The sequence below is a fragment of the Juglans regia genome, chromosome 1 (assembly GCF_001411555.2).
Source record: "Juglans regia cultivar Chandler chromosome 1, Walnut 2.0, whole genome shotgun sequence".
NCBI lineage: Eukaryota > Viridiplantae > Streptophyta > Magnoliopsida > Fagales > Juglandaceae > Juglans > Juglans regia.
In genome coordinates, this window is record NC_049901.1 from 8,246,378 (window position 1) to 8,269,831 (window position 23,454).

The following is a 23,454-nucleotide window of genomic DNA, read 5'->3' on the forward strand; positions in this document are numbered from 1 at the left end:
TCAAATGAGTTTCGATGGTATTGGAGTTGTTTTTGTTTTGTCGTTACTTTATGAAAAGTTCAATTTATGCACCTTAGATGTGGACTCATTCCATATTTATAACTTTTGGAGTTTAACACATTTCGATGGGATATACAACATTTATTCAAATATCTTAATTCACTACGATTTATAAATAAATTTAGATCATTTGAAAATTTGAAATTGAAAAATATTTATATTTAAGTAATATTTAAAAAATAATTATAATTTTTTTTAAAATAAGATGATATATGTTTCCCAAACAACCCCTTGCTCGATTTGGGAATTGGGGCTCAAAAAAAAAGAACGAAAAAAAAAGAGAACAAAAGGCACATCATGCATTTGCTTAAGGCTAGATCCGTGCATCTTGAACCTGACAAGAGATCGAAGAAATCGAGATTTGAAAAAATAAAAAATAAATAAGACAGCTATTGTTTGAATGTTTGTGGTCTATTTGGCAAATAACCGACAAAATCTATGTCAGTTCGAAGATGACAAGATCCTAACAGTCTTATTACAACTACCATTCCTTCCTTCTTCCTTCAGCTTTCCCAGATTTTCGAAGGAGTTTGAACTTTTGGGCGAGCCCCACTATGGATCTTTGCCCTTACTTCACCTATGAATACTTGATTTACATCCATTATTATTTCCGTCCTATTTGTTACCGTGCCACATTTAATTTAAAATATGTTACATCAATTGATTAATGTGACTGAAAGTAATAGAATTTCAGATGAAAAATAGATAAATAAGACAAAAAAAAACTCCTTTCAAATGCTCTTTCTTTCTTTCTTTATTCTTGGCAATTTTAGCGGGTCATGAATTCATATGACATGTGTTTGTTTATGAGTATGCATCACTCTATGGCCCTCTTTGGATAAAAAAATAATTTATCTCATTATTATAATTTTTCTAAACTTCTACACAAAATATAATGAATAATTCAACTTTCTCAAACATCAAAACAATAATAAATTAATAATATTAAAAAATAATATTATAATAATATTTTATTCAATTTTTAAGTTTCTTATAAAATCATCTCATTTAATCTCACTATCCAAACAGAACCTTTATCTATATCTCTAATTAGTTAGTTAAAACATATATAATTATTTAGTCACAATTAATTGGTGCATTAATTCAGACCATGCATTTGACCTGCATAAAACATAATCTTAAGTTGACTTTTTATATATTTCCCGATTAATAAATCGGTCAGTCATAGATTTTCTTTCCGTGGAAGTAACTTCATGATCTTAACTCGATCAAGTTGTGAGAATTGAATGCATGGGATTAATTTCTAATTTATTTATCGGTACGTAAATGAATCTAAAAACACTCCATCTTTAGAATAAATAATTTCCCTTTTTTTTCACCTTTATGAGGATCTACTTGAACCAATGGCTGTGTAATTTACAACAATTTATTAAAATAAAATATTATTCCGATCCCTGATCCATTAAATAAAAAGAAAACAAAATTGTATGCTCACAAGATGCTGTGAACCTTTTCGATGCCCATCACCATTTCAGATCATGATCAAGACATGGTTGTAACTTGTACGCTAGAAGACTCCACAATAATTAAGAAGAGACAGATCAAATCTTATCTCATCTTTGAGGAATTTTTTGGAGGAAATCTTGGAAGTGGCCAAGTCCTTACAAATTGAAGTATCATATATATACAGGGAAGGGAATGCCTCGACAGATTTTTTGGCAATGATGAGAGCGGAATGGTGTAGTGGTTAATGGTAATCTCTAGTGGATGTTCCCTATAGACTTAAGGAATTTTGCAGATAGAAAAGATGGGTCTTCCAAATATTCGTTTGGTTTAAACTCATGGTTATGTTTTGTCTCATTCTCAATTTCATATGGTTTTTTTTTTTTGGGTATTATGTAAAGTGTCTAGAGGTTATAGTCTCTTGGCCAGGGTTTTGGTTTTATGAATATATGTAACCCTCATATATTAGTGTTTGTTACCATGATTTTCTTCCGCTAAAAGTGAGAAATGTCAATAAGATGAGGTATTTTGAAAAAAAAAAAAAAATCCTATCTCCTCCATTTTTTTAATTTACATTACTTCGATGAGAGATAGAATCTTTTCATGACAACTAGAAATTAACTATAATATTAATGGAAAATAAACTACTTTTTATTATTAATTTCAATAAAATCGTTTGACTATAAAGTAAAAGAAATCAGATTATGGCTTTAATTTTATTCGAATGAATTATCAAAAGGTTTATTTAGAAAAATAGAAAGCTCTAAATTCTTGATATATAATGAATGAGTGGCTTGAATGATAATTTAGGACAGGTTTGGGGAGTGAGATGATAATTTTAGGTTTGTTTTAGTGTTTAAAATATTATGTTTTGATATTATTATTGTATTGAGATTTGAAAAAGTTGAATTATTTATTATATTTTGTATAGGAATTTGAAAAAAATGTAATGATGAGATGAGATGGGATGAAAATTTTGTATCTTATCTCACCCTCCAAACATGCCCTAGTAGTTCTCCGGGCTCTAATAAATGCAATAGAAATAGACTACCAAGACGAGTAGCCTTGTCTATATGCTAAAACACAACCTTTTTTTTTTTTACGATTTCTTTATGAACTGTGACAAATTTATATTTTGTGACATTTTTATGTGAATATTAATTAAGACACATACATATAAATGTTCCCATGATCCCATTGACGTACAAGTCCAATTCCCAGTTTAAAATTGGACTCAATCGATCTACCCAACTTTTCATTTTCGCTCCTTTTATAATCTACGATAATGCTATATAATATATATATATATATATATATATATATGACACATAATATTACACAAGAATTGTCACGAATTTTCCTTGGAACAACTAATATTTGTGGAGATTATTTATGAATGAGTGGACCACATGACATGTCGAACCGATCGACCTTTGTACACGTCTTTGAGCTCCTTGACGTATTATTTATTGTATTTTTCAAGGCAGGCCAGCGTACGAAACCCAATTTATTATTAATTTATGGACAAGAAAAAAACAAGTAAGGTTAAAAATAGAGAATAGCAACCAAATTCGTCTTCGATCCCCAAGTCCTAATTGTACAAAATATTCTGTGAAAATGAGGATTCAATATCGATGTAAAACGTTTGAACAATACAGGCAAGGCATGATTTTTTTTTAGAATATTCTTTTGTATTCATATTTTAAAAAGCAATTTCTGGAATTAGGATATATAATAAATTAATAATGAACATGCACAACTACCCATATAGGTTACTATTTATTATTGGATCGAAGTACTTTCGGTCATCTATAGGACTTTTCTTCTTTATAATTTTAGACTAATTGCACCCAAACTTTTCTGTTGATTCATGATCTGAATATTTTGACTAGAAGGTAGAAGAACATTCACTACAACTACAAGTCTTGTGAGCCAATTTAAAAGACAATTAATACTTTCCATTAGGTTTTTTTAATGCACTGTTTAAAGGCCAATATTAACAAACAGTGTATGCACAAGCCGTGAAAAAAAGTAGCCGTAAAGAAAATTGAATAATGCTAGATATAATTTTTAAATAGATAAATTTTATATAAGTCTTTTATAAAAAAAAAATTTTACTAATAAAAAGTATATTTTTGTTTTATATATTTTTATAAAATAAAGTTTATTTTTTTATATGAATTTATATAAGACTTGTTTATTCGAGATTTGTATAAATTATTTGAAGATTATAGGATCCCAAGTATTTATGGTTCACAAGAATAACGGCGAGTTCTTTTACCTTTCTGTCTGTCCCTCTCTGCTTACACTGCACCCCACGTGATTCATATTCATCTAGCTCAATCTCTCTCTATGATCAAATTGGACAACCAACCAATATGCCCATTTTACACTCCAACGTGTCCAGCAATCCTTCAAGCCCCTTGGGCCAGTAAAAAGCTAAGCTACCATGGAAGGAAGAAAATAAGAGAAAATTACAACCAATTTACACCACACAAAGTCCAATTCCATTCCTAAAATTAGTCATTCTCCAAGTAAGATCTACCAAGCAAATTAATGGGTTTCAAATGTAGCACCCCTAGTTATCTTTCCCCACCTGACCTCCTTTCTCTCTATTTAAGGCCCATTTCTTTTCCCTACCCACCGTCCTCTTTCTACTCTACTCCCCAGTAGCAGAGCATAACATGGGCGGTAGTAGTACCATACCTTCCCACACCAGAATCACTACTACTACTTCTGATCTTGAAAATGCCGCTTACGCTCCCTTACCTGGCCACTCCTCTCCAGCGAGTCCCCGGAGACCTTTAAAGGGTTTTGCCGGGATCATTGTCTCCGTCATTTTTCTCCTGGCATTGGTCGCATTAATCCTTGACCAAAGCCAAGAACCCTTGGATAAACCCGGAAAGGATGAGGCACCTACATTGACGTCCAACGCTACGTCTTTTTCCAACATTTCGGGACCGGTGGCTAGGGGAGTCGCACAAGGCGTGTCCGCCAAATCCAACCCGTCCTTTTCCGGCCATGAACTTTCTTACAACTGGACAAACGCTATGTTTTCTTGGCAGAGAACTGCCTTCCATTTTCAACCCGAAAGGAACTGGATGAATGGTAGGTACACCAAAGTTTTTTTTTTTTTTTTAATATTAAAAAAAAAAAAAACTTCCTTGAACTAAAGTTCCAAACAAAACATCAAAGGACGTGCGTTAATCTATTCCTATTGATTTTTCACAGTTGTCTATTAATGGGTTGCTAAGATTTAGGTTTCTGATTAAACTGTCTTTCATTTCTGTCCTTGTTTTGAAATAATTTATTGTTTGTTGTTATGATACTGATCCTGTTTCCTGATGTCATTTTCCTCTGCGATTTGATTTGGTGGGGGATACATCCGGTTGGTTCTGCTTCAGATCCTGATGGTAAGCCTTTACAAAAGCACTTTATGTTTGCTTGCTTCTCGAGTTCTTTCTCTTCTCCGTTGAGAAAATCACATTAATTAGCTCCAAACTTAATGACACCCACCCCAACTTACTTTTGTTTAATTAATTGCAAACATCCTTAAAACTTCTTCATTAATCAGACACCAGTAATATCAAATATCTTACATATAATCGTAAAGTGCATAAGTGTGGTACAGTTATTTAAAAAAAAAATATATTATTAAAAAATTAATTTTTTTTCTCATTATCTCATGTTTATTTTTTTAAAATAATTATGCGATACTTATCCACTAACGACTGTATCTATTATTTATCACAAGTATATACCATAATAAAACACTCTTTGATGTATGTTTTAAAGTCCGAAACAAAGACCAGAAATAAAAGAAATGCCAATGAAATGGAGATGATTAGGTGATCATGACTCTTTAAAGTTGCAATTATTCTTCTACTTGGATTCGAAGTTGGATTGAGCTAAAACTAGATGCATCTGTTGTGGCAAGTTCTGATCCAATCAAACTGCATCCTATTGGCTTGAATGGATCGACCGTCCAATTAGTTGAGATCATTTTATTGCAAAAGGGGTATAGATGGCTGAGATTGCTTGATCGTACAGTCTCTTTTTTTTGTTTTTAATTATTTTAGAAGAAAGTTCCAATTTCTGTTGGAGTTGTTGGTTGGAATTATTTGAACTGAACTGCTTAATGCAGCGAGCGAGAACATGGATCGGAGATGAGATAGTATTTATTATTGTAAAGAATATAATATGGTATGAACTTATATAATATAGATTTTGGACTGCCGTCACCTTAAAAAGAACCAGAAAATAATTTTAAAAAGTTTCATTATAAAATTATAAAAGAATAATGCTAATATGATTTTTTATTTTGATGGTTCATATATTTACTTTTTTTAATAATTAAGAAAATAATTATTAATGTATTGATATTTTTTTATTTTTTAAATATGTTTAAAGAGTATTTTTAAAAAAAAATAAAAAATATAGTATAATTTATACTGGGTGGTGGCGGCACATAGAAGCGGCAGAGAATCACCACTCTTATAAAAAGAGGTGTTGCTTTTGGATTATGTGGACCAATAGGAGTGAATGTCTGTTGGGATTGGTGGGTTATTGGCCTGTCACGAGGGTCCACCTGTGCTCTTGTAGTGTATAGGGATTATGGACGGTGGGATCACGTGCCTTAACCGGTTAATATCACAACATTTATAATTATATTTTAATTTTTATCATAAATTTATCTATTTTTTAATTATATATGGACTTATATATTGTATGATTGAATAAACATTTTTTTTAATTTATAGAATAATGCTGGATATTAATATATGTAAGTACTTCTATATCATAAAACTGTATAAATTATTATTATTATTTTATTTATAAAAAAACGTTAGATAATAAGATATGCTAGTCTCGTAAATTTCGTTTGAAAAAAGTATAAATATAATCACAAAAAATTTTAATTTTTAATAATAAATCTCATATTTCTCAAATTAAGTTCAAAATTTCAACTCATTTAAATTGTATAAATAATTTTTCTTGCTTACAAATTGAAAGTTCAAAGGTCCGATTTGACATGGCTGTGGTGCGTGTGGGAGTGCAGGTCCACTGTATCACAAGGGATGGTACCATCTGTTTTACCAATACAACCCGGATTCGGCTGTGTGGGGCAACATCACATGGGGTCACGCCGTCTCCACCGATCTCATCCACTGGCTCTATCTCCCCATCGCCATGGTTCCCGACAGCTGGTTCGATTGGAACGGCGTCTGGACTGGCTCCGCCACCATCCTTCCCGACGGCCAGATCGTTATGCTCTATACCGGAGACACCGATAATTACGTTCAGGTTCAAAACCTTGCCTACCCTGCCAACCTTTCCGATCCTCTACTCTTGGATTGGGTCAAGTACTCCGGTAACCCAGTCTTGGTCCCCCCTACCGGCATTGCCCCCAAAGATTTCCGAGACCCGACTACCGCCTGGCTTGGACCCGACGGGAAGTGGCGGCTCACAATCGGGTCCAAGGTCAATACTACGGGCATTTCGCTTGTGTACACGACCACGAACTTCACCGACTATGAGCTGTTGGATACTGTGTTGCACGCCGTCCCCGGTACAGGCATGTGGGAGTGCGTGGATTTTTACCCGGTCTCGATCAATGGGACGAAAGGTTTGGATACGTCGGCGGGCGGCCCGGGAGTTAAGCACGTGTTGAAGGCTAGTTTGGATAATACCAAGTTGGATTACTATGCACTTGGAACTTACTTTGCAGAGAACGATACGTGGGTGCCCGATGACCCGGAACAGGATGTGGGTATCGGGTTGCGATATGACTATGGGAGGTACTATGCATCGAAGACATTTTATGACCCGGTGAAGGAGAGGCGGATCCTATGGGGTTGGATCAATGAAACCGATACTGAAAATGACGACCTGGCAAAGGGTTGGGCGTCTGTTCAGGTATAATTCTTCTTTCATGGTTTCCATATTATAATTCACAGAATTCCTATTATTATTGTTTTTAATGTTAATTTAAAAGAATAAACTTTCGTCTCAATTTGCATAGATTCTATTATTATTATTATTTAATTTTAATTCGATCTATTTTTTGTTTTAAAAAATCGATATTAGTTTTTATACCAGATACAATGAGTTTTAAAGAAAATTATAGTTAATTTTGTTGTATGCTACCTGATGTATCGGGCTGTTACATTGATAGCATGTGTATGTATATTTGGAATAATAGTTAAGTTCCAATAGTAGACACATAACTCCTTGCTGCAATCAACAGACCATTCCAAGAACTGTGTTGTATGACAATAATACTGGAACCAATATTCTTCAATGGCCCGTGGAAGAGTTAGAGAGCCTGAGACTGAACAGCACAGATTTTGATGGGGTGGTGGTCGAACCTGGATCGGTTGTGGAGCTAGACATCGGCTCAGCCACTCAGGTTTGTCTAGCTTTTTGTCTCAACTTTAATTGTCCTTGTATGTTGATAACTTCCAGCTCACTAGCAGTTGTGCTGAAAATCTTGACAGTTAGACATTCTCGCCGAGTTTGAAATAGAATCATTAGGATTGGAGGAGACGAACGAAGTCAATGGACTTTGTGGAAGTGGTGCCACTGACAGAAGCAGTTTCGGGCCATTTGGGCTTTTAGTTATTGCTGATGAAACACTTTCTGAACTAACCCCTATATATTTCCGCCTTGCCAATTCAAGTGATGGCAGTTTTGAGACTTACTTCTGCGCGGATGAAAGAAGGTATGGTTCTTTTCTTTGCTGACATGCTTCTTTCTTGCTTGATATCTATTAGAGAGTCAATATTAATTTCCTTTAATGGAACTATGTGTTAGACATGATTCTTGCTGACAAATTGAAATGGAAAATAATAAATGGGGACATGTGCTGTTTAGTATGGAGTCGCTTGCAGAAATTGTTCGTAAATCTGCAGCTTGTAAGAAAGAAAGTGATTTGAGCTGTTGGTTAATGCAGGTCTTCAAAGGCTTCTGATGTTTTCAAACAAGTTTACGGAAGTTCAGTTCCGGTGCTTGATGGTGAAACTTTGTCGATGAGAATTTTGGTAAGGGAGAATCATTATCATCTTAAAGCTGAATTTATGTCTTGTTATTATATGCTAAGCTTGAAAACTTGTGTTGAAGAGCCTTGAGATTATTATTCACTTTGGAAAATTTTGAATTTGCATCTGTTTTTGGTCATCAAGAGAACACATAAAAGAGATCCAGTTCTCCGGGAATGAAATATGTTGGGATTCATGTATTTAGCAGCCAAGTTCCAGAAAGACTGTCATCAGGAACATTATTATGGAAAATTAGGAATGCCACGATGAAATTATAGAACACAGATCTCATACTTCCTTCGTATCCTTGATGCTAAATCAGGTTGACCATTCAATTGTGGAAAGCTTTGCTCAAGGAGGGAGGAGAGTGATTACATCTCGTCTTTATCCAACAGAAGCAATTTACGGAGCAGCTAGATTATTTTTGTTCAACAATGCAACTGGAGTGAATGTCAAGGCCACGCTTAAGATATGGCAGTTGAATTATGCTTTTATTCACCCTTTCCCCTTGGACCAGATGCATTGAAGTCTTTGCAGCCCCAACCCCTGCCCCCGCCCGGTGCCTATTGTATTAAGTTTCCCTCTTGCTCCCAAATATGTCTTTTGTAATTTTATTTATTTATTTATTTATTTTTATGGTTGGGTTATCTAATGCAGTATGTTTCCCAGCTCATTTTTGTCTTGTCAGACCAAGTTAATTCATGATTAGTTTTGTTTTACTATCAGAATTAGTTCAAAAGAGGCAAACTTCCTGTTAAAGCTACGTTTTCTGTTCAGTAATAGACAATCTGAGATTATTTGCAAATTGCCTACTTTCGCTCTTGCTCCTCCTTTCTCTTCTTTTCCTGATGTTTCTCTTCCCTTGCTGCTGCTGCTTCTTCTTCTTCTTCTTCTTCTTCTTCCTATTTCTTATTCCTTCTTTCTCATTAACCTGGGATTGTGGTTGATGCCAAATCATTTTCAGGGAGACAACAAAACAATCAATTTCATCTCGTAAATAAAGTTTTTCTCTCATCTTCCCAATTAATCATGGCATTAAACGTGAATCAATTCAGATGCCATTGACTGTTTTTTGTTTTCTTGGTTGATTGGGCCAAGGCAAGCAGATCAAGTGTGAACCTTCGAGACTTCGATGGCGTCATTGTTTGGGCCTCAACTTTAAGAGGAATCTTTCATATTGTTCCTGGCATAGATAAGAGAACTGAGCCCATCTGCAGGGCCCATTATGTTCCCGTGATCAGAAACGGTCGATGCTAACCAAAACATTCCGAGTGTCTCCTTTCAATGCATTGCGCTACAATCCTTATGCATGAGAGATTTAAGCAGTGGGTAGTTATATATGTGTTGGAAATGCATATAAAAAAGATCAATATCTTTCTTCAAACCAGTACATGTTAATGCGCTAACTTTCACTCATGCTAATAATGTCTACTCAATGGATTTTGAGATTATGATTTTCTAGCCCAAATATTTTCTATAATTTGAAGAAATAGATATAATATAAAATTAAAATCTTCCCTCCCTAGCTAGTCACACTTGCTATGTGGCATATTTTAACTGATTTATATCTAAATGGTCTATATATAAAATTATTTTAATTGTGTTGTATTAACAAATGTGACTGAAAATAATAAAATTTATAAGAAAGATTATAATTGCTCTTAAGAAAATAATTATAATTTTTTTAGCCAATTCCAATCTAAACTTAATCACGACTCAAATAAATTCAAATAACTTAATTTATTCTAATTTAGCTATTGAGAATATTCAAATACCTCACTACTATTAATTATTTTATTATTATTATTTATTTAATTTTAATTATTATTTTTTTTTTTATATTCTATCATTATTTTTTTTATTTTATTCACAAAATACTTAAAATAACTCACTACTCAGACAGAAACAGTTTCACATCACAAAGGTAATTATAACATAATTTTCAAATCACTTATAGTCGGCGAGTAATGCTATATTCAGTCGTAGAATATGCAAACGTCATGCAGTCGCTTTGAAAAAGAATAGGGTCCACTCATAAAAAATTAATTTTTTTTATGTGGGTCTCATATTTATTTACTTTTTTCAAAGCAATTATACGACTCTTATACATTCACGACTATAAATATCATTTCTCATAGTCAGCCATACATGACCTGGAAACAGTGAAGAGAGCATCCGACCGTTTTGGACTAAAAAAACTCGAAGTTCCTAAACAGATTTGACTGTTTCTATGCCTCAGGCTTCTCTTTGGCAGGACGCAGGATCGATGTAACCAATCGCTGCTAAATTTATGGCGAAAGCAACGCTCCAAATATTGAAAACATATCTCCTGGGATTCTGCATGGAAACCCCTTTTTTAAATTCTTAATAAATACTTTTTTTTTTTTTTTTTCTGTCTTTTATTACTCTTATTTATTTATCTTTCCCATAACTCCTTGTAACCATTTTTATTCTCCAGGCCTGCAAAAAGTTCAGTATTCCACTACCCTTTATGTACGTACTTCGATATTTGACCGTCCTTTCGATGATCACAAGGCAGGAAGCAGACAAACAGGTCAGAGAACTTTCCTTAAACCTTAGTATCTGTCAGGAAAACTGATAAAATGATATATTATTTTAAAAAATAAAATTATAAAATTCATGAATATCAATGCCACATGATAGTAAGAGGAGAGCGCGCATATCTAGATCAATTAATAAAAGTTTCAGAATACTGCATAACCATTGGTCCATTAATTAGTACATGATTAATGCTTGGTGATTCCTTAAACGTTGAAGAGAAATTAAGGTTTAAAATCTCGAAAAATTCGGAGTTCATTTATCACCTTTGTTTTTTGAAATGTTCTGCATTTTCTAAGCATTTGAACAGACAAATTGGAACAGCACGTACGTACATGATTCATATATATATATATATATATATATATATGAGTAATTTTACTCATCTACCTTTTAAGTCTCCAACTCCACACACTAATGATGTGGCAGTTTGAATGCTCTGCACGCCCTTCACGTTGCAGTGACGTGGATTAAATTTAAAATAAATAAAAAATAAAATAGAAAGCAGAAAGCAGAAAATCCATCCCAAAGACAACGAAATCAAAAACCCAAAACTTGGATCTCGATTTCATACTGCCACCAAACTCGTATCTGGTCTTCTTCAATCGTGTTTTCCTTTTGTTTATTTTTTGCTACTCCAATAGAATTTTGCTAAAAAGGTGAAGAAGGGTCGTCAGATTGGGTCATCAGCGGTGGATTGTTTCGGTACTATATCGCTAACTTCTTGCGACGATGGATTTGAATTTCAAAGGGTTTCTTGCTCATCAGATTCTAGCAATAGATTTTCCATGGAAGACTTCTGAGTTTTGTTTGCAGATAATCTACTAGACGGATTTTGACAGCAACAATTTTGCACATTGGCTCTATGAAATGTTTGGGATAAGAGTAGGTTCTATTCCTGAATTAAAAATATTTTTGTCTGCAAAGATTCTTACTAGTGTGTTGAAGTCAGAAAATTTTCATATGCAAAAATATTAAAAATATGATAGTTGAACATGAGTTTCTTTAAAGTCAAAAAATTCAGAAAAACCCACAAACTAGATCCAGAAAAAGATTTAGAGGTTAAGTTAGTGCCACAACCTGGAGAAAAAAAAAATGGGAATCATGTTGGTGATGATTTTAGTAAATTTGCTCATGCCGATTTGGTAGCCTGAGAAGGTGAAGCAGGCCGAAGGAGATAGAGAAAAGGGGTCGACGTGAAGGAGAAGAAGAAAATGAGTTGCGGACAAAAATGATAATTTACTTTCTTAAACCATCATTTTTTTATAAGCCCGGTCTGCCACGTGCGATGGTGTGCAGTGTGAAGGAATAAACCGGCTTGGGAATAGATTTTTCCTTTAAAATTCAAGGAATATGGTATTTAGTACTTGAAGAACACTAATTAATATATAATGCCATGAAATACCAAGTTTTTTTTACCCATACATGCACCAATTAATACATGAGATGTGCCAAGCATGTTAATCTAGCTAAAAGTAAAATCCCTTCTCTAATATTAACATGAATTATACGCATGATAGTACTTTAAAACAATAGAAGATAAGTTGTCTCGTGCTAATTTTACCAGATCTGCACTAACTTGCACATGGAGGGTTAAGGTCAAGAAGTACTCGAAATCTCAAATGAAGTCAAAGACAAACCCACCTCGTATAGATTATTAGCTCAAAGTCGGCCAGAAAAGCGAATTTGTATTGGCCGGATTATAATGATCATAGACATTAATTTATTTGCTTATGTTTTGAATGATCAATGAATTCCGGTCCTTGTTTGCAGGGTTCAGCATCATTGTTCTCTATTCCTCTCACACATGTCGATCTCTTACGCTTTATTACTTTAATATATATATATATATTATATTAAAAGGCAGATGAGTAGAATTACTCAATTTCAAATGGTCAATGTGTGTTTCAACTTTTTAGTGTCCCAACGCACTGCCCGTTGCAGCCTTGCCATTGGCTCTTTGGAGACTTTTCCATCACATTACCCAATATTTATAATCTCTCTCTCTCTCCCAAGGTAATTCTGTCTGTGGTTGTGTTTGGATGTTGAAGTGAGTTGAGTTGAGTTGAGTTGAGATGATAAAATATTGTTAAAATATTATTTTTTAATATTATTATTATTTTAAAATTTAAAAAAGTTGAATTATTTATTATGTTTTATGTTGGAATTTAAAAAAATTATAATGATGAGTTGAGATGAATTGAGAGTGGTTTGAGTTCCAAACGCACCCTAAGTCAGCCACTGTAGATTAGTGGCTGAAATGGAGTTTCCTAGGGCCCCATATTCTAAACCACTAACTTGTTCAGCGCTGCCATTGGAAGTTTTGATCGCAAGCTGTTGATCACATACAAATATATATATATATATATATATAAATATATAATTCCCCACTCTTCCCCAAGTAATTATCTCTCTCTCTCTCTACATATATATATATATATATATATATATATATATACACACACATACATACATCGATACATATAGGTCAACCGCTGAAGGTAGTGGCTGAATTGGAAGTTTCCTGTACCGAGCTTTCACCTTCCAAAAGGAAAAAACGATAAAAGTGACAGCAGATCAAATCATGAGATAATATTAGAGCCAGCTTGTTAATGGTAACAGGGACTAGTACTAGGCCAGGAGTTAATTTCCAGGAAAATGAGAATGAAGAGAAAATTACAGAAAAATCTACTGGAAATTTCTGCCTATATATATATAATTAGCTAGGGGAAAAAAAAATACATGAATTAATCTGAGTACCCACTAAAATAATATTGACTAAGAGAGGCGCACGATGGATATATATATGGTGACATTTACCCACGTACTCTCGATCAAGCTTAATTGATTTCTAAAGCAATATGAGTAACCTCAAATCGCATTAATATATGCTCATCATGCTCTCTCTATCCCTTACCATTAACTTTTATTTATTGCTTTTTCCAGCATGGCATGCACCCCACAGTTTGATCAACTAATTAATTTGTTGCTATTTCTAATTAATTAAGCTACATTAATCCAATAACATCATTGTATTTTTTATGCCCTAGAATATTGTTTTTTCTCCCTCTGTGGTTGTGTGTCTGTTTCTTTTTTTTAATGCAACTGCACATGAATGTAAACAGTACAGCTAAGACAAATTTAGGTCAAACCAAGTAAGGAAAAAATAATTAATGCTTGTTTTGTATGTGTGTGTAGTACGTAGGATGCAAAAGTCATCATCGATATGATCAGCAACGCGTCTCTCTCTCTCTCTCTCTCTCTCTGTGTTAGTTTTCTTGAGGAAGATTACAAGTTCGATCTCAAATCACAAGCCAACCGATTTACTAGAGATCAGACCATCGATCTCTCTCGATATTGCAGTGAATGATCGCTCTTGCTGATTAATTGCTTATTGGCATTGGAGACTTATCTTAATTTATACGTTTGCGTGAAGTGCATGCCATGCCATGCCATGCATTAGATATATCGATGTTGTTTAAATTAAACAATATCAACGTGGTTAAAGACAAAAAGGGTGAAACTTTGATCCCGGCCTAAAGTCTAACCATCAGCAATATCCCTCGAAATCTGATATCAAAACTTTCACTTGCGTGTAGATGATCCTGACGTACGTGTTTCTAGGAAAAATTATTTGTTTGCTGACTAGTGGTAATTAATTTAGAAACTCATACCTTATCCACTTATTTACAAATTAAAACTTCTCTACCTATATAATTTCTTTGGTTGTTGCTAATGATATAAACACAGAAAGAAGAAGACAGATAGATATATAAAGTAGACTTTACAATATTTATTATCGTTTGTGAAAAAAAAAATTAAATATTTAATAAATCTTATAAAACTTATTTAATTTATATTATCTTCCCAATCGATCATCCTTTATAATACATGATTTTTCTTCAAAATATAACGAAATACTCTCAAAAGTCCTATCTATTGGATCTTCTATTTTAAACATACTTTTATATTCTGCTACAGAAAATCTCAAGATGTAGAGGACACTGTTCATGATTGTAAACATTTTTAATTAATTTCTCTTCCTTCCATGCTAAGTTTTCATTTTCTTAACTCTTTTGATTCACATTCAAACCCTTGCACACAAGAGATGCTTGTTAAAATGTTGGACTGACCAATAGACCAAGCATGTAATGATTTTGATCGTTGATGGCTTTGGGTTTTTTGATACTATCTATTTCATTTTGTAAAAACAATAATACTAATTTATATTTTGGTTCAGTTTATAAATTTAGATTAATTTAAAATAGGATAGAATTATATAATATTGTATATGGAGAAATATTGCAAATATCAAAAGATATGAGGATATTATTGGTAGTTAGAGAAAATTTTTGAAATGAATAAAAAATATTAAAAAGTATAATATTTAAATTATATGAAGAAAAAATAGATAAGCTGATGTATGGTATATTGTAAAAATCAATATGTAAAATAGAAAAAATAGATTTTAGTGATATATTTTAAAAGATAAGATGAAAAATTCATTGTGAGTGCTCTTAGGTTATAATCATTCTCTAAGAATATATTAATCCCAAAGAATCATCAATATCTTTCTATAATTAAGGGGTTGCATCTTTTGTCTGAGACAAGCAATATATCTTTCTCAATCACAAAATATTTATTCAACCAATAAACAAACAACATAATAAGTATTATACTTTATGGATTAAGATCTGAATTGATGAAATCCAAAACATTAAGCAAGCCCAATTTAGAGCCGTGTTTGCCACTTTAGCATAAAGACGACAAAAAAAAAAAAAAAAAAAAGGAAAACCAAGGAATGGTTGAATAAGGTTATAATAATGCACCGAATAAGGTTTTTATAATAATAATAATAATAATAAATGCCATATAAATATATATATATATATATATATATATATACAGAATAAGTACTGATCAAAGACTGGAATTCTGGGGCCCACGCATAGGTGCGCCATGTGCAAGTGGAAACGTGTTAATGCTAAGGAAAAGGAAAATGGGAAAAATGTGAAGTGCGGAAACAGAGTGAGCCACTGAGCGCAGCACCGGGCGCCGAAACTTATGCAAACCTTTTATTTTATTTTATTTAGAGGCTGACTCTTTGGCCGTCGCTTTCACGTTTCCGACCCCTACCTGCTCTGCACCTGTGACCGGCAACCGGAAGAAATAACACCCATCATAATTTTCATTTAAGAAATGATATTTATAATTTTAAAATATAGAATTTATATAAAAATAAATTAATTAATTTTTTAAAAATTAATTTTATTATTTTTAAAAAAATTGAACAATACTTGTGCACGACGCACGACTGTAATTACTAATTAAATATTTATATATATATATACCTAAATTTTTTAAAATTGAGAAATAATACTCAACCCGCAACCGGCTTAGCGAGCAACCGATAATGCGACCGGGACTGGGCTCGAACTTTCAAACATAAAAAAAAAAACCCAGAGTTTTAAGGGCGACGCTCTGATACCCTACTCGTTTGTAGTATCTTCGTCTCTTTCGTACAGACTAAAGAATACTCGAATCATCCAGCCTCATCTCTCTCCCCCCACCTCTCTCTCTGACGGATACTCTTTGATCATGTAAAACACCACCAAATCTCCGAGGAATTTGCTCTGCTCTGCGCGCTCGCATAAACCCAAGAGTACATCAATGGCTCGTTTTGGGCTCTCCCTGTTTTCTCTGTTTTCTTTAGTCCACATTGCTCTTATTCCGAGCCTCTGTTTTTCGGCTGACCCCTACGTTTTCTATGACCTGCATGTCTCTTACATCACTGCCTCCCCTCTTGGCGTTCCTCAACAGGTTCATTTTCTACCTCTCTCTCTCTCTCTTTGAAGATTTTTCTATGCTATCTTTGCGTCTTTTCATATATTTCCTAATAGTCTATGCATGTCTCTTACATCACTGCCTCCCCTGTTGTGTGCAAGTGCTTGGACATTAGAAAGGGGTTTTCATGTAGGCGGGTCCAAACATGTAATTGCTAGGTGATTATTATACACGGTTTTTGAAATTTTAGTTTTTTATTTCCTATAATTTGCGTTGCGTATTTTAAATGTTCTTTGCATTCGATATTGTAAATTGTTTATTTTTGAAAGAGATTAGAGTACAAAGGTCCTCGCACAAGACTTATGCCTTCTTTCTTCTCTTTTCTTGGTTTTTTTGGTTGATTATTTTTGTTTATTTAAATCAGATTTGAGAGTGGTGAAGTAGTCAAAATATCATTACAGTTGATGTTAAAACTTGGGGCTTGAGTTTTTGTTTTATCACCATATTTTTTTTGGCTGAACTAGATATGGGAAGCGAATATAGATTATGACCCGCGAATTCATGCTAGATTTTTTTGTCATTTTTGTGACTATTCTGAATCATTATTATGCTTCATTATTCAAGAAATGTGCTGGGGCGGGTTTGGATTTCTGTGCTTGTGGTATTTTTTCTAGTTATTTTTCTTTAGTGTCATTGTTTTGTATTCCCCTGTTACTTGGATTTTTTTGGACTGCTTTATATACCAATTTTTATCGAGTCGTGAATATGTTCGTCAGAATCTGATCAGTAGCTTTTATCTTTTTTCTTCCAAAACAAATGTGCAGGTTATAGCAGTAAATGGGAAGTTTCCGGGTCCAGTAATCAATTCTACTACTAATAACAATGTTGTTGTCAATGTACGGAATGATTTGGATGAAGACCTGCTAATGACCTGGTCGGTTTCATCACAATATCATTTCGTTTCTGTATTTTTTTTTTCAAATAAATTTTATCTCGAATTTGTATTTGGAGTGCTTAGAAATTTGGGTTAATTGTTGCTACAGGTCTGGAATTCAAATGCGGCGTAATTCATGGCAGGATGGTACTCTTGGCACAAATTGTCCAATTCACCCCAAATGGAATTGGACGTATCAGTTTCAAGTCAAGGATCAAATTGGGAGCTTTTTCTACTTCCCGTCCCTCCAGTTTCAGAGAGCATCTGGTGGCTTTGGTCCTTTCATTATTAATAATCGGGATATAATTCAGATTCCTTTTGCTCAGCCAGACGGGGACATCTTCATTATGATCGGTGACTGGTTTTCCCGGAACCATTCGGTTAGTATTAGTTGTCAGCTTGATGCTTGATTGAGAAAATAGCAGTTTGATTGTAGCATTCGAGTATACTGCAGTCTTCTTTTCCTTTTTTTAGGCGCTGCGGTCTGTCCTTGATGCCGGAGAAGACCTTGGGATGCCTGATGGAGTTCTTATCAATGGAAAGGGACCTTACCGATACAATACCACTCTTGTACCTGATGGCATCCAGTATGAATCCATTGGAGTCGATCCAGGTAATGTTTTTCCTGCATTGGTAGGGAAAATACGTTGAACCATTATTTTTAATTTTAGTGTTTTTTTCCAATACTGGGGATACTTTGTTTTTCACATCTTATCAGTTTCTATTGGCTCTTGGGTGAATTTCTCATATCTGGTTACCAGTAATTCCAGTAATTATGCCTTCTGAATTTGAATCAGTTAAGTTTCATTTGGTTTCCTATTGCCCATAACAAGCTCACTCCTGCACAACTTTTAACATTTCTGGTGTAAGTTTAGGATTGTAGAAGTCCATATACTTATATATATATATATATATATATATATATATATAAAGAATGTAGAAGTGTGTAGAATGAATGTAGATGGGGGATGTAGTGATTATCCACACATCATTGTAATCAGTCCTTTTATTTTGTTGATATGATTTTCTTTGTTGTTCATGTTTCTGGCAAGTGGTTTCAGCAGTTTGAAGTATTAATTGACCATATCACTATATTTTTCAGGCAAAACATATCGACTCCGCGTGCACAATGTTGGAATTTCGACTTGTTTAAACTTCAGAATTCAAAACCATTTTCTGATTCTCGCGGAAACGGAAGGACATTATACAGTGCAACAAAATTTTACTGACGTAGATATTCATGTTGGGCAATCTTATTCTTTTTTGGTCACCATGGATCAGAATGCAAGTTCTGATTACTACATCGTTGCAAGTGCTAGGTTTGTGAATGAATCACTTTGGCAGAGAGTGACCGGTGTTGCCGTTTTACACTACTCCAATTCTAAAGGGTCAGCAACTGGTCCTCTACCTGATCCACCAAATGACTTTTATGACAAGTCAAGGCCAGTAAACCAGGCACTAAGCATCAGGTTTGTCATGATTCTTATGGAGTTTGATATCATTTATAGCTTTCTCATGACACATCACAAACGCTAATAAAGCATAAAATTGCTATGCTTTGACCAACTACCTTCCCAGATGGCACACTTAGATGCAATTCATGCCTTAAATTTGATTGATTAGTAACCTTTGCAGATGGTGCGATTAGATGTAGTTCGTGGTTTAAGTTGATGCCTATAAAAGATTAACTGCCCCCTATTGTCCCTACCTTCCCCTGTTTTAATTTCGATTTAAGTTTCAGGGGAAGTATAGCAATAATAGCTTACTATTGAAGATACTTATGTTCGATTCTATTCTACTTAGGCAAAATGTATCTTCAAGTGGAGCTCGCCCTAATCCACAGGGGTCTTTCCACTACGGTTCAATTAATGTGACAGACACATATGTGATGAAGATTGTGCCACCAGTAAAGATCAATGGGACACTTCGAGCGACACTCAATGGGATCTCATTTGTTAACCCGGAGACGCCAATCAGGCTTGCTGACCAGAATAAAGTGAAGGGAGAGTATAAGCTTGATTTCCCCAATAAGCCACTTAACAGAACCCCCCGGATAGACACATCTGTTATTAATGCTACTTACAAGGGCTTCATAGAAGTGATATTTCAGAACAATGACACTGTTGTGCAGAGTATTCATATGGATGGCTATTCATTTTTTATGGTCGGGTATGAATCTTTTATTTGCTTGTACATTCTCCCATCACCTTTAAGGAAATAAGCGTTGTGAGAAATTGATCACCTGATTGCAGGATGGACTTCGGTGAGTGGACAGAAGAAAAAAGAGATAGATACAACAAGTGGGATGCAATTTCTCGCTCCACTACGCAGGTTGGCTTTTTAACATAACAGAGATTATTCAATTAATTTTCTGCACCTCATTTCTTTCCCTGTTGGTTGGAAGGATGTGGTGAACTTTAATGACCAAAAAGTGGATATGGCGATTTTTTGGCATTTTCTTGAACGATTAGCAAAAATTTGCAAACGTCTTTTTTGACGGAGCTTATGTGAATACATTCTTGTAACTGTTTGAATCATGCATATAATTGACACAAGAATTTAGGGATAATGTGACAGAAAATTGTTTCTTTTGGCCGGTGTACTTTTGTTGTGAATGAAGTTTTCTGTGGTGCTGTTTGAATCGTTCAGGGGCTAATCTTGAAAGACCTGGCTGCATTTCTAGCGTTAAACATGGTTTGCTGTTGTGTAGGTTTTTCCTGGTGGTTGGACAGCAGTCCTTGTCTCTCTTGACAATCCTGGAGCATGGAACATTAGAGCAGAAAATCTTGATAGATGGTATCTAGGCCAAGAAACTTATATGAGAATTGTCAATCCTGAAGAAAATGGTGAAACGGAGATGGCTGCACCTGGCAATGTTTTATACTGCGGTGCCCTTCAGCACTTAGCGAAGTATATGACTAGAACCTTTTAGTGGAACTCTCTCTCTCTCTCTCTCTCTCCCCCCACCCCCCTTTCTCATGCACGCACAAATATTTGATTTAATTTAATTTCTTCTTTTGCTGGCATCTTCAGGAATCAGACCAACTCTGCGGTATCAATTCTAACGGGAAGCTCAAAGCTGTTTTTTAATCTGCTGGTGGCATTCTTTCCTCTGATTACCATTTTTAGCTAAGATTCTGCTGCCGCATTGGTAAGAAGTTCTATGATTCCAGGCGGTGACGGCTTTGTCCTAGTTTGTTGCTGCTGGGGGATGTTACTCTTGGGTCTTTGTTGAAAAATATTTAGTTTAGGTGCGCCCATACTGAGATTTGTCAGTACAGTATTTTGTGGTTTGATTTCCTATTAAAAAAAAATATTTTGTGGTTTCATTGACTTTCATTTCCTCTTTTTTGTTTCCTTTTCCACATTGAGCGTCCACCCATTTCCTGTAATTTAAGCAACTAGCTAGGTATCCATTATTCCAATTGCCCCTTAAAGTCACACTGATTATGATTGATTCATTCTTAATTCCTTTTGAAGTGTTTCATACTCGAGTTTGATATATACCCTGAGAAATCATTGTGCTCCATGTGAACAATATATATTCGAACTCATGGAGAAAAAGGGTCTTGTGGATTATGTACCATACATACCATGCATGCCTCCATAATTCTATTTGATTTGTGGAACACTTGTCATCATTTGAGTAATAATTCCATGGAATATGGGTGGTCTGTGCTTTCAATATCAGTTAGTAAATTAGAATGATTAAGTTTCAAGTTGTTGCTCACATGCCCTTCCCCTATGATTGCTTGGTGCTAAAATACTAAGGATTGCCTACATGGATATCCTTTTTTTTTTTTTTTTATTTAGAAGGGAGACGTTACTTCCAATTTTATTATTCTCTCTTTCTTTTGGTTGAGGAATATTCACAACAAAGCTTTATATATTCAGAAAATCAACTAAAACATTACAAGCCTAGTGCCTACAAGATGGAGAATCAGATAAATCTAGTGTCTACACATTCCTATAAGAGATTTCTGCAATTCAGCAGCAACGGAGAAAAATGCATTTTGACCAGACCCGGATAGCTGCATACTAGCTAATTCATCAGCCAAAAAACTCACTTCTCTACATACATGCATGACTCATCTTCAAATCAACAAACCCAGATAGCTGCAAAATAGAATTTTTCTTCTTTGCTCCTTTTTCCTTGCAATCGTAAAACAAACGATAATAACTATTAGTATGAAATATTGTTGCTTGGGCCCTTTTGGTTTTGGTTACTCTTACGATTTCTTCGTTCTAGCCCAAAAGAGAGTAATTTGGGCTAGAAATAAATAGAAGATGGTCCCAAAAAACTATTTCTGAGCCTTGTGGGCTGATCTTGGCTATATACCATCTCAATTCTCAACAGCTCCAAGGTTGACCGACCGAGGAGAACATTGAAGCATATGAGCATTCATGTCGTGGAAATTATTTTTAATGCAACATCTGTTGTTAGACACACTATATTTATTTGGAGGTCCTATAATATTGAACCTAAAACGCCAGTCATAGCCACAATTAGATCTCGTTTGGATATAAAAATACTCTCAATCTGAGAAATTTTATTTACAGTCCTCAAGTGGAGACTACATGTATAAGTCTTTATTAAATGAGAAAAAGTATCATTTTAAGAGGGATATTTTTGTAATTTTAAAAAAATTTAAAGATAAAATTACCTAGGCTTGCATTGCAGTCCCCAAATGGGGACTGTATCTAGCATTGCTCCTCTCAATCTATCTGATCATCTCATCTTATCTGATCATTATAATTTTTTCAAATATTCATACAAAATATAATAAATAATTCAACTTTTTCAAATTTCAAAATAATAATAATATTAAAAAATAATATTCTAACAATATTTTATTCAATTCATCTAAAACTATCTCATATCATCTCCTCTTATCTCATTATCCAAATCAAGTGGTTTCACGAATTGGAAAGGGTGAAAATAAAAAAAGAAAAAAGGAAATCCTCCAGTACTGTTCATCTCAAAGTAAGGCTGGCCTCCTCAGAACGATTACAGTTGTTGAAGTGTCTTATGCATGGCAAAAACACTTTAAGGATGTTGTTCTCAAATAAGGGTTCCATAATTACAGTTGTCGAAGTATCTTATGGCAAGCACGAGCACACTTTAAGGAGGTTCATCGCAAATTAAGGGGGGTTCCGTAATTACATGCAGTTGCTAGCTGAAGTATCTTATGGCAAGCACACTTTAAGGAGGTTCGTCTCAAATTAAGGGTTCCATATATAATTACAGTTGTTCAGGTATCTAATGGCAAGCACACTTTTAAGAAAATCATGTTTCTTGTGATTTTTGGAACCGATCGAAGACTGTAATAAGGAACATATCTAAACATGCTTTACCCATGTAGGAGAATATAAAGACAGCTAAATTTGCATAATTGCATTAATGTAATACAAAGAAAATCAACGATATCCAACTCTAGCTCTGATCTCTCTCTCTCATACACTAGGGGGCCGGCCTTACATATATAGTTATAAGTTACCCTTGTCTCCCGTAACTCTGATCATATTAAAACAACGACAATAATTCGGGTTCCATGAAAGGATACTACTTTCCAAAGTGAAGTTAAAGTTGAGAATATTGAAGATAGTACTTGAAAC

General features: G+C 34.2%; 2 protein-coding genes across 2 annotated transcripts; both read left to right on the forward strand.

Moving 5' to 3' along the window:
• Window positions 1-4,089: 4,089 nt before the first annotated feature.
• LOC108987422 (acid beta-fructofuranosidase 1, vacuolar-like) lies at window positions 4,090-9,366 on the forward strand. Its single transcript, XM_018960339.2, has 7 exons — window positions 4,090-4,632; window positions 4,929-4,937; window positions 6,584-7,440; window positions 7,772-7,933; window positions 8,022-8,245; window positions 8,477-8,564; window positions 8,884-9,366. The coding sequence occupies exons 1-7, from the start codon at window positions 4,209-4,211 to the stop codon at window positions 9,085-9,087; spliced, it is 1,968 nt and encodes a 655-aa protein (XP_018815884.1). The 5' UTR covers window positions 4,090-4,208; the 3' UTR covers window positions 9,088-9,366.
• Window positions 9,367-16,567: 7,201 nt separating this feature from the next.
• On the forward strand, window positions 16,568-21,322 carry LOC108987372 (monocopper oxidase-like protein SKS1). The gene is made up of 9 exons (XM_018960273.2): window positions 16,568-16,940; window positions 17,729-17,838; window positions 17,948-18,218; window positions 18,313-18,451; window positions 18,941-19,307; window positions 19,642-20,007; window positions 20,091-20,169; window positions 20,549-20,748; window positions 20,872-21,322. The coding sequence occupies exons 1-9, from the start codon at window positions 16,791-16,793 to the stop codon at window positions 20,969-20,971; spliced, it is 1,782 nt and encodes a 593-aa protein (XP_018815818.1). The 5' UTR covers window positions 16,568-16,790; the 3' UTR covers window positions 20,972-21,322.
• Window positions 21,323-23,454: the final 2,132 nt, after the last annotated feature.